The 18,374-nt window shown below is 40.3% G+C and overlaps 2 protein-coding genes and 1 pseudogene across 3 annotated transcripts in view; 2 read left to right on the top strand and 1 right to left on the bottom strand.

Annotated features, from left to right (window-relative positions):
- Positions 1-2,237, bottom strand: part of PEAK1 (pseudopodium enriched atypical kinase 1) — a 296,552-nt gene extending 294,315 nt beyond the window's left edge. The window contains exon 1 of the mRNA XM_065872332.1: positions 2,143-2,237. The gene's annotated coding sequence lies outside the window, so the exon portion shown is untranslated. The remainder of the gene's footprint in view (positions 1-2,142) is intronic.
- A 609-nt stretch (positions 2,238-2,846) lies between these two features.
- The window catches only part of HMG20A (high mobility group 20A), a 69,453-nt gene continuing 53,925 nt past the window's right edge, over positions 2,847-18,374 (top strand). The window contains exons 1-2 of one of the 2 annotated variants that reach the window (XM_065871320.1): positions 3,034-3,133; positions 3,548-3,691. In XM_065871320.1, the coding sequence (XP_065727392.1) occupies positions 3,558-3,691 (134 nt within the window). In that variant the 5' untranslated portion in view covers positions 3,034-3,133; positions 3,548-3,557. Of the gene's footprint in view, positions 3,134-3,547; positions 3,692-18,374 lie in introns of both variants that reach the window. The other variant, XM_065871321.1, reaches the window with a different exon arrangement.
- LOC136119177 (histone H1.0-like) lies at positions 13,681-14,258 on the top strand (annotated as a pseudogene).

Raw genomic sequence — 18,374 nt, 5'->3', positions numbered from 1 at the left:
ATGTTGAAAAACATGTATGCAAATAAGCAAATAAAATTTTTAAGCTCTCAGACTTAAATATTTACATTATCATAAATGTACAAAGATAAATGTTTATATGAGAACACATACAACACATTCCAGGAACACATTTTTTAATGTGATTGTCAGGAACAGTCATGAAGTGGCATTATTTCTTTATGGGCCTCAGGATAGACTCTTAAAAATGACTTCTGACAGAATGTTAATGGGGTACAAAAATTATGGAGGAAGTTTTTCTGTACTATCTCTGGGTAAAATGAATAGTCACAGTATAATAGTTCAAAGCAATCTTATCTTTTCCTTTCACCAAAATACTTTTCTTCCCACCCTGGAACCCAGCCAAACATAAATGTCAAACCATAAATGCGCGGGGGTGGGGAAAGGATGAAGAAGAGGACCACACATCAAAAAGGCTTAAAGAAAATAATTTGACATTTTTTTCCCCACATAATATAGTCATGTTAGAGTCTCCAAAAATAAAGACATGATAAAATATTTCCCCTCTTCCCCTCTGACAGTTTTGGAAAGATGTTTGTTTTTTTCACATAGTTTGTGAGTTGGTCATAGCCAAAACTCACTAGCAATGGGATGAATTCTGCTTCCATTGTTAACTGTTAATCTCTGGGTCGAGGCTACAACTCTCATCTCTGAAGTCAAGAAAATGTACCATACTTGCCATTACAGTTTACTAAACGAGTCACCGAAGAGAAGTGCCAGGCACTTCAGAAAGTAATTAGGGTAGTCAGTGGACTGAGCTATCTAGAAATGTTCTGAGATTATAGAGAAGCCATCATGAAGCAAGTATTCAAGATTGCTCATGGAAAGTTTTACCCCTGTGGATAATTCACGGTTTTCACTTCTACACTGCAGAGAGCAATATGGGTTCTCCGACTATACACATTACCACATCATTTCATTTATCAGGGGGAAAAAAAGAAAAGAAAAAAAGGCGTTGTGACTGAACAAAAATCAAGAGGTAGGCCCCAAAACAGAAGCCTCAAGGCAATCCCAATTCAGGTGAAAAGCTGTGGACATACATCATACGATGACCTAAGTATAACCTTTCATGTAAATCTCCAAGTATTTAATTCAACGTATAATCTTACCACATTTAACAGAGGCAAAAGAAAATGTATTAGGTTTTCTAAAACAAAGCCAATAAAGATGAAATCAGTTTTCCTTTAACTCGTCACTATCCCCTCAACCCCAACCTTGCAATAACTCCATTTCACAGCTCTCAAATTCCTAAACGGGGATCTTAAAAAACACAACGTATTGCAAAAAAGTTAACATTTAAAGGTGGGAGGGCTCCTCTTTCCTGTTGCTCTCAGCAGTCTTTAATGCAGTCAAAGGACGAAAAAATGAAATCAAGCTCTCAGACGTATGGTGCAGGCAACAGGGAGGGGGTAGAGAAGGGGCTCAGACGGCAAGTCCTCAACGCGGGAGGTAAGAAAAGTTGCAAGAACGGACGAGTCAAAGGGCGAAGGAGAAACAAAACTGACCCAACGAACCACTCAAAATCCCCCCAAAACCGAGGAAACCCACACGTTAGGGGGCTCACAAACTGTAGAGCCAAGTGAGCAGGCAAAGAGTCACCGGGTTTCACCCTGGCGCTGCTGGCCAGGCTGCGCCGGATCCTCCCGGGTTTGGAGGTGGATGTCCGTGCAGACTTAGCAGGAGCGAAAGGAGTCCTTCCTGCCCCAGCCTCACCGCGTCCGGCTCCTCCAGGATTCACTTTCCCCAGCAGCCTTCCAGCCGCGCCCGGGGGCGTCCCTCGCCGCCAGGTCCCAACTTTCCCTCCTCTGGGGGGCGCCGAGCTGCCGGGGCCGCCGCCGCCACCACAGCCACCGAGAGAAGGGGCGGGAGCGGGGGCGCTTGGGGGCGCGCGGCGCCAGCGGGCTCCGGGGGCGGCAGGGCGCGGGGGTGTCCGTGGCCGGAGAGCCCGCGCCGGGCCGGACGCACCGGCCGCCAAAGCCCCCGCGGCGGCGCCACCCAGACCCCACGCCGCCCCGCCCGGATTCCCCCAGGTCAGCCCCCTCACCCCGTGGCGACCCAGGTCCCACAAGCCGGCGCGAGAGAAGAAGGGAAAGGAGGCGACGTGGGCAACCTTGCCCCAGTTACCTGAGAGGCTCACACGCCGCCGCGGTGACTACCTTCGCCGGCCGTCCAGTACCCTTCCTGGTGACCGCGGCCGCCACCGCCGAGCAACTGACACTGACTAACAACAACTAACTAACTACTAGCCGCCGCCGAGTCCACGGCGCGCTCCCGACCGCCCGTAGACCGCCCGGCCCACCAGCCTGCCCGCCTCCTCCCAGCCCGGCGCGCCGCCCCTCCGCGCGCGCACTCGCTGCCGCGCTCCTTGAGCGAACACGCGCGCGCGCGCGCACGAGGCCACGGCCCTCTCCCAGTCTCGCCTCAGCCCCGAGGGAGGAGTCACCATGAGGCCCCTCCTCTCGCGTTCCTACCTCCAGAGGAAGAGAACTAGAGAGCGTCTGATTGGCTGAGGGAGGCGTGGCCAAAGGAAGAGGGCGGGACGACCAGGACCTTGGGCCGGCGTAAAGGGAAATTTCAGTTCAATTACGTACCAGGCGAAAAAAGGGAACAAAGTATTGGTCCATTTGGTGCCTAAGCCCCTTAGGTCTGCGTACAGTCGAATACAGGATATGTGTCTTCAAGGATTACAGCACATAGTAATAACCAATTTAAGTCCCAATATTTTCTGCAGGCCTTAGCAATGTAAAATACTACATCTCCCAGAAACCTCCGCGAAAATAAGTCTCACCTTGCGTAATCACGTAGTCCTTCGCCTCCTTTGAACAAAATAATCCCTCCATTTTTCTGAAGGTATGGGGAATAATATTTCATTTTTCTCCTCACCAGAACAGCCTTAAGTGCTGCATTAGAGAAGTTACCTATGGGAAGGTGGTTAAGCGATTAGGTAAAGGGAAAGAAAAGACATCAAAATAAAGTACTGCGGAGGAATTTTTGTCAAGCTGTGAGGCGACGCAGTGAGAAGAGTGAAGGCGATTGAGAGGGGCTCAGGGAATTGTCCCCTGTGCCAGGGACTTTCTTTAGGCCCCAGGCCCCTGCCTACCCCTGTCGTCAGCAGGTCAGTAAGCAAGGCGAGCTTGGGGGTGGCCACAGTGGATGTGCCCTTCACCCCTTGAAGATCATCCCTCTTTTGCTGTTATTGGTTTGTCTCGGTTTGAGGCCGACTGAATGGGGGCGCCTCACTTCCGGTTGGGGGAGGGGAGGAAGGCCATTCTGGGGGAGGGGGGAACATAACTCACTTCCTGTGGGGGTAGGGTGATGGGTTGGGGTGTCCAACCCACTTCCTGTGCCGGCGAGGGCTTGAAAAGGTGATGCTTGGTGCCATATGGATAGACGGTATCTTAAAGCTTTGGGATTGTTCCTTACGTGAAAAGTTAGGTTATTCCACGAAGTTGTGCTAATCACCAGACTCCAGTCAGAATTTATGTGACTTTTGGTTCCAAGTGTAACAGGAAAATTTTCTCCTCAGCAGAATTTTCTTAATGCGTTATTCAAAGAATTCGAAACCCCTTGTTAAAACCCTTTACTCGTCTCTACAGTACGACATGCTTTCTTGTGTGACTCATGAATTGCCCACCCCTTCTCCCTTACTCAAGTCCAACCTTGACTTAGTGAGGTTTAGGGGTGTTCTCTGCCTTGACATGCCACAGGAACTCTGTAGCTACTCTTAAGGAGATCGTTTATTACGGACCTCCTTAAGGACTCAATATTTTACATAAATTATGAAGCATTTTCACCTTATCGGAGTGAAAATATCATACTGAAGTACTCAGTTACTTGGTGTTACCTTAACTGATGTGATCGGGATCTTAAATCCTTAGACCTGTTGATTTTAGGCTACAGGTTCTGCCCTGGGCCTGAAAACAACTTCCTCAGCTTTAAAAATTCTTATTGGTAACTTACATGTAACAACTGTGAAAGTTGCACTGTAGTACATTTTCCCCCTTTGTGATTTAATTAAATTCAGCACCGATTAAAAAATGGTGTCTGCACTTTGTAGTTTTAAGGCAGGGTGCAGGGATCATGAGATTCAGCTCAGATTTTAAGGAGGGGGAAAATTTGGCTCACAAAGGACTAAAGATGAATACCAGAATTTTCTGTTTTTCCTATATTCTCAATACTTTATAAGAAGCTATACGTAAAGTGGTACTGAACAGTCAACAGTTTGATTTCTTGGTTTCTGTTTTCAAGTACCACAGTACTTGGTAAGTTGGGGTGGGCAGGGTACTGAAGGAATCAATCTATTTGGAGTTTATGAAATCTCAACAACTTTAGTAATTTTAGAATATCAAGTGAATTGTAATGTCTTTCAAGAATTTTTAAAAGAATAAGGCCTGCGTATTTTTTCCTTTGGGGTTGTCACCTAATCTACCCTCAGAATTTGCAACTGTTTTAATTCTGGTTCTTTTCGAAAGCTAGTTTGTTTAGAGTTTATTAGAAAATGTGATTTAAACTAAAATGTTTAAACAACTGTAACTTAAATGTTACAGTAAGGAAAAAATATATGCTTTAACTTTCTATAGACATTAAAAAAAAAAAAACCAAAAAGTTAAGACCCTAAAATCAGTGAGTTATCTTTTGAAGGACTATAGAATTTCTGCAGAAGTTGAAAAGGCAAGACACAATTATGTCTGTGTTGTTATTAATAGAAGGTTAGGGACATGTATACTGCCTCAAGCAACTATTAATTGATTAGAAAGAAAGTGTTCATTATCTTCTATATTAGTGTAATATAGAAGAATATATGATATGATCACCCTGACAAATTAAACTATTAAACTACAGTATTAAGAATTACTGGAGGGCTTCCCTGGTGGCACAGTGGTTGAGAGTCCGCCTGCCGATATAGGGGACACGGGTTCGTGCCCCGGTCCGGGAAGATCCCACATGCCGTGGAGCGGCTGGGCCCGTGAGCCATGGCTGCTGAGCCTGCGCGTCCGGAGCCTGTGCTCCGCAACGGGAGAGACCACGACAGCGAGAGGCCCGCGTACTGGAAAAAAAAAAAAAAAAAAGAATTACTGGAGTGAGTAAAGATTGTGGAACTAAATGAAATAGATAGAGAAAAGATAGTGAAAATATTGATTGAGATACAGCAGTATTGCCTGTAGGAAATTATCTTTGTAAAGCAAAGGAGCTTTTAAAATTGGTCTTTATACTATTCCAGGGAAGAAATGCAGTATAATAGAAATAAGAAAACTTGTTGCAGCTGAGAGACTTGAGCAGCTTGAAGAACTGTCTGTTCAGAAGAAAGCAATTTTTAAAGCACATATTTGAAAAAAGATGTTTTGTGATAACAGGCAGTTATTCATTAGTTCCATCAAAGAAGAAATATTAGAAAAGCTTGTGAAAAATAGAGGGAAGTTCATGGAACCTGCTTTTATTCTCTTTAAAAGTGTTTCTGTAGAGAGGCTTGCTGTCTTCCAAAGGCTTTTTTTTTCCCCTTAATGTTCTTTGTTGCAGTTTTCTTTGCATGTTCTAATAGAAACATACTATCAAAATTAGAAAAGTAAAGACTTTTGTAAGTGTTCTCTGTTACTTCCTTAAGTAAATGAATTTGAGGTTTTCATTTCATTCCTTGTCATCAATAATAAAGAGATTGTCCATTTTTTTCAGAATATTTAGATTAGATAACCATTTTCATTTCCAAAAAGCAGTCATTGGATATACCGCTCACAGCTAACAGCAGTTTGAAATATTAAAACAGTAGGTCAAAATTCTGGATTCCATCTCACTGAAATTTGATTACCCATGAAGTACTAGATGCTATCTATAATGCAAAAGGGTCTTTTCATTCTTTTGTCTACCTTCTTTTAAAAAATCATGCTGTTGTTTTACAACTATTGCTTTTTTGTATGTTTGTTGTTTTGGAGCTGCTTGTTTTTGCCATGGGGTTGAGTGTTAAAAAGAATATGCTAACAACATGAATGGTTTTTAAACCTACTGTTCTGCTGTCTTTATTTCAGGGCCTTCAAGAGTATTCAAATGAGAATACCCCTTAATGTGACTTTTCATTATTTCAAGAAAAGTTTATTGAGTGCTTACTGTATACTAGTCTCTGTTTTAGGGACTTGGAATACATCAGTGAATCCAGACAAATATCCGTATTCTCTTGGAGTTTACTCTCTAGTTTCCAAATCAAAGCTGGAGTTTTGCTCCCTGGATATTCCTAAATAAGCTCTATAGTGTGATCATTGTTCAAACTGATCAAGAAACAGCCCTAAGCTTGATCTCTCTTGGTCTTGATCTCTAAGCTATTCTAAACCGAGTTTTGAATATTTCAGTCTAATTTTTCTCCAGACCATTAAAGCCCATGTGTTAAATATTCAACCCTTTTCTTTGATGCATGCATCATGACCCTACCATTCTAGCCTCCTTTGTTCACAAATAAAAGTGAACAATGGGGAAAATATGGGATCAGACAGGCCTGGGTTCAAAAGTGATGTCTACATTTTATTAGCTGAGCTTCTTACTAGCTTGGTAACCTCTAACAATTTACTTGACCTCTCTGAGCCTCACTTGCCATAAACTTAAATGAGGTTATTTGGTGGATCAGGTATATTATATGTAAATCACCTGGCACAATGCCTGGTGTTAGCAGCTTAATGAATGCTATTATTTTTTCCCCAGTTTGCTTCTGTTATTCTAGCTATGGGGATTTGCCTACATGTCTGTTTTAAGCCTTACATATTCCCGGAAGTATCGGGATGCAGTGCTAGAATTATTCAAATTCATCCTTCCCCAGTCTCAGTGAGCTAAGCATGCTCACTTAGCTGTCAAGAGTTCATTTTTTGTTCCTTGTGGAAGGAGAAATCACTAATTTCCATGATTACTTTAGATAATAAGCATAATAGAAAAGTTTCAAGAAAAGGTTAAGGAATCACTAAAGTAATTTGAATTGTTAAAGGAAGACTTTTTGAATCATTCTTCTAAACCTATTTAAATACTAAGCCTAATATTCAAGACTTCTGTCATTACCCATCTACACATTCCTAACTAGATTGGTCTCTGAAAAAAAAATTCTATACAGTATCCAGCCTTTTCTATCTTTGTTCATGCTATTCTCTGTGGGGAACACTTTCTCTTTTCCTGAGAATCCTTATCTATCAGAATGCCACCTTCTTTGTGGCCCTTTCTCAAGTACCACCTTCAGCTTCAAAAAGTATTGTCTGATGTCTGTCCTCTTCTCTGTCCATTCTCCCAGCCATATGTGTGTCTGTTGACACTCCAGAGCATTTTGTACTTTTCTTATGGCATTTAATATACAGTGCTACTGCTGTTGTTGTATGTTTCTGTTGTTACTGTCCTGTCATATGTAGAGTTTATGAACTGTCATACAAGTCTCCAGACTATAACATATTCCTATCTGTGTCTGCTGTCAAACCTAGCACAATGCCATTCACATCATAAGTATTCAGTAAATATTTGTGAAGTTGAATTGGCAATTGGGGTAGATGAAACTGATGAATAACGTTTGTCCACTATTTATAGCCAGTAGTAAACACAGTGACCTATGTACAGTAGACACTCAAAGATCTGCTGAATGAAAGGGTAAGTAATTCTCCCATTTGTGAGCATAGGGTATCAATATATTGAGCATACATTAAACACCTACTATATGATGAGACCTATGAGAACTGATCCCTGCCCTCAATTTAATTGGAAAGAACTAAGTGGTAATTAATATGTACAGATTCTGAAGACTGAAGGTGTTTGAGTGAAGGTGGGGTAGGGAGTCAGTGTAGAGTTGTTTGCATTTTGAGAGATATCCCAGGCTGTCTGAACTCAGAAACAGAATAGATTTAGGTATCAAGAGATACTTAACTTGCAGTTCCACTCCTAGTTACATACCCAAGAGAATCAGAAATGTGTTCACACAAAAACTTTTCCCCAAATGTTCCTAGCAGCATTATTCATAAGAGCCAAAAAATGGAAACAGACCAAATTGTGCATGAATGAATAAACAAAATGTAGTATAGTCATACGGTGGAAAATATTCATCAATAAAAAGGAATACAGTATTGATACATGCTATAAAATGGATGAATCTTGAAAATATTACACTAAAGTGAAAGAAGCTAGACACAAAAGGCCACATACTGTATGATTCCATTTATATGCAATGTCTAGAATAGGAAAATCCATAGAGACAGAAAGTATATTAGTGTGCCAGGGAGTGGAGGGCAAGGATGGGGAGTGACTGCTAATGTGTATGGGATTTCTTTGAGGGGATGATGAAAATGTCCTGGAATTAGATAGTGGTGATGAGTGCACAACCTTGATACTAAAATACCTTGTATACCAATATACTAAAAACCACTGAATTGTACACTGAAGGGGTGAATTTTATGGTATGTGAATTACACCGTTAAAAAAGAGAGGGGGAGATACATAAACTTGAAGAATTTGGATTTTGGATGGGGCTAGAAGGAAAGCAGGAAGTGATAATTCTTTCTCAGATCCTAGAGGGAAATGTAAGTGTCTAGGTACAGGACTAAAGGTATGTTGAGGTTCAGTTGAGGATGGATGTGAAGGTTTCTGGCTATTTGTGTCTTATGAAGCAGGCAATGAGGTGAATGATTAGAGTAGAAGGGTGTTGACAAAGAAGAACGACATTTTAGGAACTTGAAGGAAGCTTCAGATTTCTTTTTGATTGGGTCAAGGATGTGGTATGTGGCCAACTGAGTTTCAGTGTGAAGGCCACCTAAGTTCAGATGGTGAAAGTATCATAAGGGAGTCTGATAGCAATCACCAGTGAAGTTACTGGAAAAGATGGGAGAACAGAGACTAGACAAAAATATTATAGTTTGATACTTAAACTATCCCCATATAATGAAAATAGTTAGATCATAATGGGAAGGAACCAAGGGCAGTGATTTGGAGAAGTCAGTATGCGTGAAGGTGTTCATTTGAAGAAGTACTTGAGTACCTTTTATGTGCCAGGCACTATTAAATAAAATCATAGTTACTTTCCTTATTGAATTATTTTCTTAGAATAAAGTCTTATGAGTGGGATTATTCGTTCTAAGAGTGTGGGCATTTTATAGTTCTTGATACAATAGCTATATTATTTCTCTAAAAGGTTGTGCTAATTTCTGATGCCACCAGCAACATACAGCTGTGTTGTTTTAACCACAATTTCACCAGCAAAAATTTTTGGCTAATTGGATAGGCATAAAATTATTCTTCTCTTTGGTTATTGCTTCTAATATGGTTAAGTGTTTCTGTACCATGGAATTGGCATCTGTTGGAGCATGAAGGTATTCAAAGCCTTTATATTTGCTACCTCATCTGGAATAGCTTCCTTAAAGGGTATGGATTTTTAAGAACCCTAGGAATCAAACCAGCCTCTAATTTGAATCAGCTCAAAAACTACTTTTATTCAGTGGTGTTCTCCTTATTTTCTAAATGATATTCACATTTAAACTACATTTAGCCATAATTCCAATTCCCATTCAACTAACTTAATTCTCATGATTTGGTGTTGTAGGTATTAACTAACTTCACTTTGCATATGAGAAGATAGAGGCTTAGAGAGGTTAGGTCATTTGCCCAGTCACTTAACCAGTAAGTGACAGAGACAGGATTTGAATGCAGCGGATTATCAGTCGCAAACTCCATGATCTCTCAGTATCACTACTAAAATTTAATGGAGGCTAATGGAAACTGGAAGAGAAATCTGAAATGGAACTTGGACGATCAGGCGCTTACTTACATATGAACATAGTGAAGCAGTTAGCAGAGAAAGGTTTTTTATTTTATTTTTTTATTGGGGAGGCTATAGCACATAGACAAAGAGAGGAAGGACTCTCTTTAAGCCCAAATTTTCAAGGCCCTTTCTGTTTCTCCCTGATGAACAGGTACATACTACTCCAAAATCTATGATAGGAGCAAAGTGGGAGGAAGGTAGTAGTAGGAAAGCAACTGCCTTTAAGTATATACATTGAGAGTCATCTGATGGTAGAAGGAACCGACGAAATGGCCCTCAGAGAGGCCCACGAAGTATTCAGTAACTTTTTTTTTTTTCAGTAACTTTTAAAATAACAAGTCTAACATGATAACAAGGTTAATGGGATATTCAAAGCACAGTACATATAGCGAAGGAAGAGAGATTCTTTCATTTTTATTCAATATAGTATGCTCACTAGACAAATTTTAGATCAGGAATATAAAACAAGAGATGCCATGTTCTAATGCTGGCTTTTAGTCAGATAAAATACCCCAATATATAGATAAGACAATTAAGGCCCAAAATTACACACCAAATAAAGTCACACAGTGGGCCCTAGAACATAGGCCTCCTGCTTCCGAGTACATTTTGCTGAATTGAGCTAAGTGAAAGCAACAATCTATGTGGTGGTTTTGTAATTTGTATTATAATTTTTTATAATTTAATATGTTATTCTTAAAAGAGATCATTTCTCTGTGTGTTTTAAAATAACAATAATAAAGATTCACACACCAGATTACTAAATGTTTGGTGATAGGTTAGAATAAGAAGTGATACTGAAGATCAGGATGAACCCTAATGTATCAGATAGTCCATCTGTAAATTACACCTAAATAGTATTTATCTGTATCCCAGATTGCATTGAGGTGGGGTGGAAGACACAGATCTTTTGAAAACTATCATAGAAACATTACTCTTGAAAGATTTTGTTGTGTACATATGTGTATTTGTATTTAAGCATTTGGAATTTTCAACAAAGCCCAGCCCTTTTCTTCCATCCCTACTCCTTTAAGTGAAACTAATACCCCTTGCTTCACGAGAAATATCAATAGTATCCAGATACTCCACTTTTTTCTTTCATAGCCTCAAAATTTATATCTCCCTTCTCTTTCCATCTCCACACTTCCTTCATTCCTATACTTCATAGCTTTAATTAATGTTCTCTTGACACAAACCTTTCATTTTTATTGCGAGTGATACCACAATTACTACAACTCTTTGAGAAAACAATATAGCTGTTGTGTCAGCAATAATAAAATGCTCATATCTTGAGCCAGTATTCCACTGATAGGATTTTATTCTGAGAAAATGCTTCAAGTAAGGAAAATAGTGAAAGGGACAAAATGTTAATGGCACTGATATCTATTCTGTTTTAAAAAATGGAAACCTTCTAGATATCTAACAATAGAATAATGGTTAAGCAAATTATTACCTATTCATTCAGTAGGCTATTAGACATTCATTTTTCACAATAGCTTCTTTTAAAATATATTGAAAGATGTTGTAAGTATCTTTATGCCAAAATGAAAAAGGAGAAAAATAAATCAAGGAAAAAAGTAGAAAAACTGATCTGATTAGTATATTTCTGAAGCATTTGTATTTTCTGTATCATCATAATTGACATTTATTGAGCACACACCAGTGTCAGGCACAATACTAAAGCAATATTATAGAAGCAATATTGAGTAGTTAGTAAGAAAAATGTTCTTAAGTCAAGTCCTAGCTCCATCACTTACTAGTATGTGATCTTGAAAAGGAAATGGGAGATAGTAACTATATCTACATTAAGTTATTAAATCCATTTAAAGTGTCTGGTATGTAGTAAGCCCTCATTAAAGTGTTTTTGTTACTAGACATTTTACAGACATTTAATCTTCACATCCTCACAACACTTATGAGATGGTGTTATTTTCATGTACATAAGAGAAAATTGAAACTCAGAATGTTTAAATAGTTTGGTCAAATAACTTGCCAAAGTCACACAGCTAATAAGCAATAGAGTTTTGATTGAGAACCCAAGCTATGACTTCCATTCCTGGCTCTGAGGGACTAGGTTGTTGCAGACTAATCCTTTTGCCAAGAACAACATGAAAGGGTGGACTTAAAAAAAGAAAAGAGAGGGCTTCCCTGGTGGCGCAGTGGTTGAGAATCCGCCTGCCGATGCAGGGGACACGGGTTCGTGCCCCGGTCCAGGAAGATCCCACATGCCGCGGAGCTAGGCCCGTGAGCCGTGACCGCTGAGCCTGCGCGTCCGGAGCACAGGCTCCGCAACGGGAGAGGCCACAACAGCGAGAGGCCCGCGTACCGCAAAAAAAAAAAAATAGGGAAAGCATCAGAGACCTACTGAGGCAGCCAGGACTTAAACCAAAATTGTGGAGCCAAGGGAACTTCAAAAAAGCATGCTGATGTTCTAAGCTTCTCTTTTCCCCTTGAAGAATTTGCTGAATACATGGTGCAGAACAAGAATCTATGAAATTTAGCAGAGGATTTCTGCTAGAAGTAGAGAGCCAGTAGTCTCATGGGGCTTAGTACATAAAAATTGGAGTTTAGGTGTCCCCAGGTGGCCTGGACTGAGGGGCCAAGACCCTAGTAGGGAAGGGAAGCACCAAGAAGTGATTTTGCTGCAGAGTCAGAGGCTAAGCAGAGCAGAAGCTAAGCAAGCTAAGCAGAAAATCCCTATAAAGCAGAGTGAATTTCTGTCCATCTCATGATGTTGACAAGCAAACATTAAAATTCAGGTCCCTCCAAGGAAGAAAGGACCTGTAAACACCCCAGACTCTCAATTAGCATTCCCTAGAGGACTATACCCTCTATACACAATAGACTTGAATACAAGAATAACTAGAAATAAGGAAGAATATTTCATAATTGTGAAAGGGTCATTCTACCAGGGAAAATGTGAGAACTATAAATTTGTATATATCTAATTCCAGTAATATGGCTTCAAAAAAATATTTTTTCAAGTTCACATGGGACATTTAACAAAGTAGATCTTATGATAGACCATAAAGCAAGTCTCAACAAATTTCATCCAGAATATGTTATCTGACTACAGTTCAATTAAGTAAGAAATGGATTATAAAATAGTAGCTAGCAAACTCCCCCCGAAATACGTTTTGAATGACCCATTTGGTCAAAAAAGAAATCACAATTAAGACACATTTGCAACAGAATAGTAATGAAAATACAGTATATCAAGATATATGTGAATCAGCTAAAGCTATACTTGATGGGAAATTTATAGCCTTAAACGCCTATACTGGAAGAGAAGAAAGTCCAAAACTAGTGATTTAAATATGATTCTCAAGAAATTAGGAAAAGAACTGCAAATTAAACCCAAAGTAAGTAGAAGAAAGGGAATTATAAAAAGTAGAAATTAATTAAATAGAAAACAAGTGCACAATAGGAAATATCTACAGAGCCAAGAGTTCACTCTTTGAAAAGATCAGTAAAATATGTAGACCTCTAGCAATACTGATCAAGAAAAGAACATATTCAATATTAAACTCTTGATCTTTTCCCTAATTCTACATCTCCAGTCTTATTTCTATAAATCTTATCTTCATAAATATCTACTAATACCTCAATTAGAAGTCTTGGGATTGAGACACGGAGCTGGGAAAAGGGAGGCAGAGGAGGCTGAGGCAGACCTGGGCACCGAGACCGACCAACAGACCGGCGGGGCTGGGCCATGCAGACCCAGCCCAGCGAGTCCCCCCCTGCCCCGCGACCTGAGCAAGGTCCCCAAGAGCCTGCCTCAGACTGGTCTGGGAGCCAGAGGCACCAGAGCAGATCCCGAATCAGGCTTTCCTCGGCTTCCTATGAGGGCTGGCCCTTTGGAAGGTGCCTTCTTCAGCAGCAGGATCAGGCAGGCCACCATGACCGAGAACTCCACATCCACCCCTGTGACCAAGCCCAAGTGTGCCAAGGCCTCCAAGAAGTCCACAGACCACCCCAAGTATTCAGACATGATCGTGGCTGCCATCCAGGCAGAGAACTGTGCTGGCTCTTCATGCCAGTCCATCCAGAAGTACATCAAGAGCCACTACAAGGTGGGTGAGAATGCCAACTCCCAGATCAAATTGTCCATCAAGCACTTGGTCACCACTGGGGTCCTCAAGCAGACCAAAAGGTGGGTGCCTCAGGGTCTTTCCGGCTGCCCAAGAGCGACGAGCCCAAGAGGTCAGTGGCCTTCAAGAAGACAAAGAAGGAAGTCAAGAAGGTGACCACGCCAAAGAAGGACGCCAAGCCCATGAAGGCTGCCTCCAAAGCCCCAAGCAAGAAGCCCAAAGCTACCCCAGTCAAGAAGGCCAAGAAGAAGCCGGCTGCCACGCCCAAGAAAACCAAAAAACCCAAGACTGTCAAAGCCAAACCAGTCAAGGCATCCAAGCCTAACAAGGCCAAACCAGTGAAGCCCAAAGCCAAGTCCAGTGCCAAGAGGGCCGGCAAGAAGTGACAATGAGGCTTTCCTTGTGGACACTCCTGCCTGTCTTCTATTTTCTGTAAATACTTTTCTCCTTTCTTCTCTCTTGATCCTCATCTGCAACCCTTTGCCCCTTTCCCTTCTGACTTTATAAACAGACAGAATTTGTATTCCTCAGGAATTACGGAATAATTCATTTTTCCTTAACCAATTATGCAAGGACAGCAACAACAAATCTCGTCTCTGTAATGATGAGAATGTACTTAGATTTTGTTTTGTTAATTTGTTACTAATCTGCTTATGGGTTAGGGAATTTGTGTGGGTTTGTGTGTTTTGTTTAGTTACATGGTTGGTTCACTCTGAAGGTAAAAGTTGGGGTCGGGGGGAGAGGGAGAATGGGCAAGGCAGCTTCTTGTGGCTAGATGACAGGGAGCCCAGGAATTGGACTGTTTGTAGGAGTACCTATGAGGCCATCGAGTTTTCTTTAAGTTGAGCACTGCTTGTGAGAGTTTCAGAACCTTGACCCTGAGGAGAGGGGTGGCAGCAGCTGGACAGCAAAGAAGGGAGGTGGAAAAAAGCCCTCTCTAGGCTGACTTCCACCTCCCAGTGGTGAGCAGTGGGGCGTCCAAATCCGGTTTCCTTCTCACTTCTGTTAGTCTGCCCCAGTGGCCTCCCTATTGTCCTAGGGACGTGGAGGAGGTTGAAGTGACAGCTGGTCCGAGAAACTGTGGCTTCTCTCAGTCAGCTGGAAACCAGCCACTGGTGAAGGAGGGTGGTCTCTGGCTTCCAAAAGTCTCCTGTTAAACAGGAGTAGAAACTTTGGGGGAAGGGTGGAGAGTCAGTCAACCAAGTGCCTCAGTGTGCCCTGTTGAAACTTGGGTTTTTCCACACAATTGGATTGTATCCTAGGAGGACCTTTCTCCTTTACCCCTGATTTTTGGTTCCTCCTGTACAAGAGGTGGGCTTTGCTTAGCAGTCTGGTGGCGCTCCAGCCCTGCCACCCACCACTTAAAAACCTCCCAACCTCTACTTCTGAATCAAAGTAGTAGATGGGGGAGAAGGGGAGGGCGGGGAGTGGACAGTAAGACATACTGCAGTCGACTTTGAATTGCTAAGTAGTTTTACAGAGCTAGGTCTGTGTGTATGTGTGTGTATATGTATATATACACATCTAGGGCTAGTACTTACGTTTCACACCCAGGAGCTGTACAGTCGTCTCTCCCTTTTCTTTTTAATAAAATAGAAAAATGCGCAATTGCGCGTCTCCCTCCCCCCCCTTTTTATTTGTAAACAAGTTATTTGTGCCTGGAAGAATTTGCTATCTTTGTAATTTTCAAACTTTAAAATTGAAAAAACAAGGGAAAAAAATGTCTTGGGATTATTCTTGAGACCTCTCACTACTACACACACACACACACACACATACACCATTCAGACCACTACAAAATTTTATTGATTCTACCTCTTAAATATATTGAATCCACCCTATATACTATATCTTCATTGCTATACCCTATTCTAAGCCACCATCACGCTGTGGTGGACTGTTGCAGTAGCTTCCCAATGGTAGCTTCCTGGATTCGTTCTTACTACCCATCAATCCATTCTTTACATAGAAGTTAGAATGATCCTTTAAAAAGCATAAATATCATATCATGCCGCTCTTAAGAATTCTTGAAAGGTTTGCTCTTACGCTTTGGTGAAAACTCAGATGTTTAAGATAACCCCACGTCTCCGCAGGGTATAGTCCCTGCTGCTGTCTCCTGACCACTTTACTCCAGCCCACTCTAGCCTTCTTTCACTTCTTCCAAAGCGCCAAGTTCTTACTCAAGTCCTAGTTCTTCAGCATGGAATGTACTTAACATTCAACTCTCACTTTACTTCTTCAGAGAGGTCCCCTGTTTAAGTGACATCTCCTACTGTTTTTCTATAGTGTTCTGTTCTTTTCCTTCATGGCAGTTTTCACAACTTAAAATTGTATTTATTGGTATGTTTGCTTAATCTTTCACCTCAAACCATAATTTTCCTGAAAGCAGAGACTGTTCACTGTTGTAGTCCTGGTGTCTTAACCAAGTGCCTGGTACATATTACGTGTTTGGTAAATATATGATGAATGAGAAAAGATAGCATGTCACCTTAGGTAAACTATATAGGTCAGGAACCGTTTCATAGGTGTGCCCTGTACCCAGGGAGCGTGGAGGGGTTGTTTCCTCTGGTTTAATCCTTTATTTCTTCAAAATAACTCTCTGAAAAAAAAAAAAAAAAAAAAAAAAAAAAAAAAAAAACTCTCTGAGAAAGGCACCATGTAATAATTGTAATGCCTGGAGACAGTTTCTGATGATTAGCCTGTCTTCTCAGTGATGTATATTTTATGTGCTAAGCTAAACTGGCAGTTGTGGGCAGATTTTATTTAAGCCCCCGCAAAGGAATATACCTGCCCGCATTTCTTAGATTGGAGCTCTTAGAAACTAGAGGCAGTGTTCTCAGTGGCAGTCCTGGCTAAACAACTTATCTTCTTTTCTAGAACTACTTTTTTTTTTTTTTAAACATTAGAGACCTACAAAGGAAATTGTGGTCTAATTACATTTGCTTACTATTGAGATTGCCAGTATTGTTTGTGTAAAGGTTGTTAGCTGTTTTAGTCATATAAATATGCCATAATGTTACCAAAGTACATGACTTGTCTTTTAATCACAAGGCCAAAATGACCACATTTCACAATACTAATGTCTTCATATGTTTTATAAGATATACAGAGCTATTATGACTTGATATTACGAAGTATTCTACATTTTCTTAGAGAGCTTGTGTTTTCTTTTTTCATCTTAGACCTAATTTTTAATTAAATTTGTAATTGTTTTTAAGCTAATTTCAGTAAAATGAGATGCTTAATTGTATGTTTGGTATAAAATTATAAGTTCAACAATTTGAGACAGCTTTCAGGCCACTAGGATTTCTTGAAACTTATGAAAAAAATGTTTACTACCAATTTTAGACATAAATTTCATTTCAAAAGAAAATGTTTTATATACCCGAAACTAACTCAATACTAAATCAACTATACTTCAATTTTTTTAGAAAAGAAAATGTTTTAGGGACTTATATTTCTTAATGTATAGTAAATGAGGTATTCTTATTTATTTCTAAAGTCTAGGTACCATACTTAGAATTCTCCCATAAACTGAAAAAAGCATGCTGAATGTTTCTTATGCATATTATCAGGTTCAGGGCCATGATGGGAAAAGGAAATTAAACAAAAAGGGTGAGAATTCTCAATGACTGGTTTCTCACATCATCATATCATTATTATTGCTATTATTAATTCTGCCTTTAACAAAACTGTTAATTCTTAGTGAAACAATTTTTAAAGCTTCATCTACTTATTGATATCTGTGGATTTACCAGACATTCATAGCTATTCTCAGGTCAATGAAATTGGGAGTTTATAAATCATAAGAATTTGTAAATGCTGTCAGGTATGACTAAGTAAGTTTCTGAATTTCATAATCCTCTGGTTGCTACTGCGGGTTCTTTCTTGAGTTTTTGAAATGTAAATCACTGACTCTAGAGCTAGTGAAAGAATATGAGGAATATTGAAATTCTTCCTATAGTACTATAGCAATGTACAAATATGGTACATTATGGTTATAGAAGGGGTGAGGAGACTTAAGTACTAGGAACTCTGCCATTATGTGCAAAGTCTTCTCAAGCGAATTGCCAATTTAGAGACTATATTAAATAAATGTAATGGAGTGGTTTTTATGTTTATTTCTAGAAAGGGGAAAGAGCAGCTTTATTTTGCCAGAAAGACAGTGTCAGCTCTAGCCATTTATTTCCTAACAAAACAAACTACCTGCAGAATTCTAATTGGCCTATTTCTTCTCCCTCACGTTTAATTAAAATCTTTCTCTAGCAATAGGTGATACCGAGGATAGTGTATGGATTCATTTATTGTACCAAGAAAGACTTGGGTTAACTATATATTTCTAGCTGCCAGCCTTTACTAGTTATTTATCTTCTACTTGTTTAGCAGTCTTGTCTAACAGCACTAACACTGGTAAAGAGTAGGGTAGTTAAACTGTTTACGGTTTTTACCTTCTCTGCCTATGTCACCATCCGTAGAGTTGTATTCCGTTCTGCAAAGTGTTT

Source organism: Phocoena phocoena, chromosome 2 (genome assembly GCF_963924675.1).
Source record: "Phocoena phocoena chromosome 2, mPhoPho1.1, whole genome shotgun sequence".
Taxonomy (NCBI): domain Eukaryota; kingdom Metazoa; phylum Chordata; class Mammalia; order Artiodactyla; family Phocoenidae; genus Phocoena; species Phocoena phocoena.
This window is presented reverse-complemented; position numbering and strand designations above follow the sequence as displayed.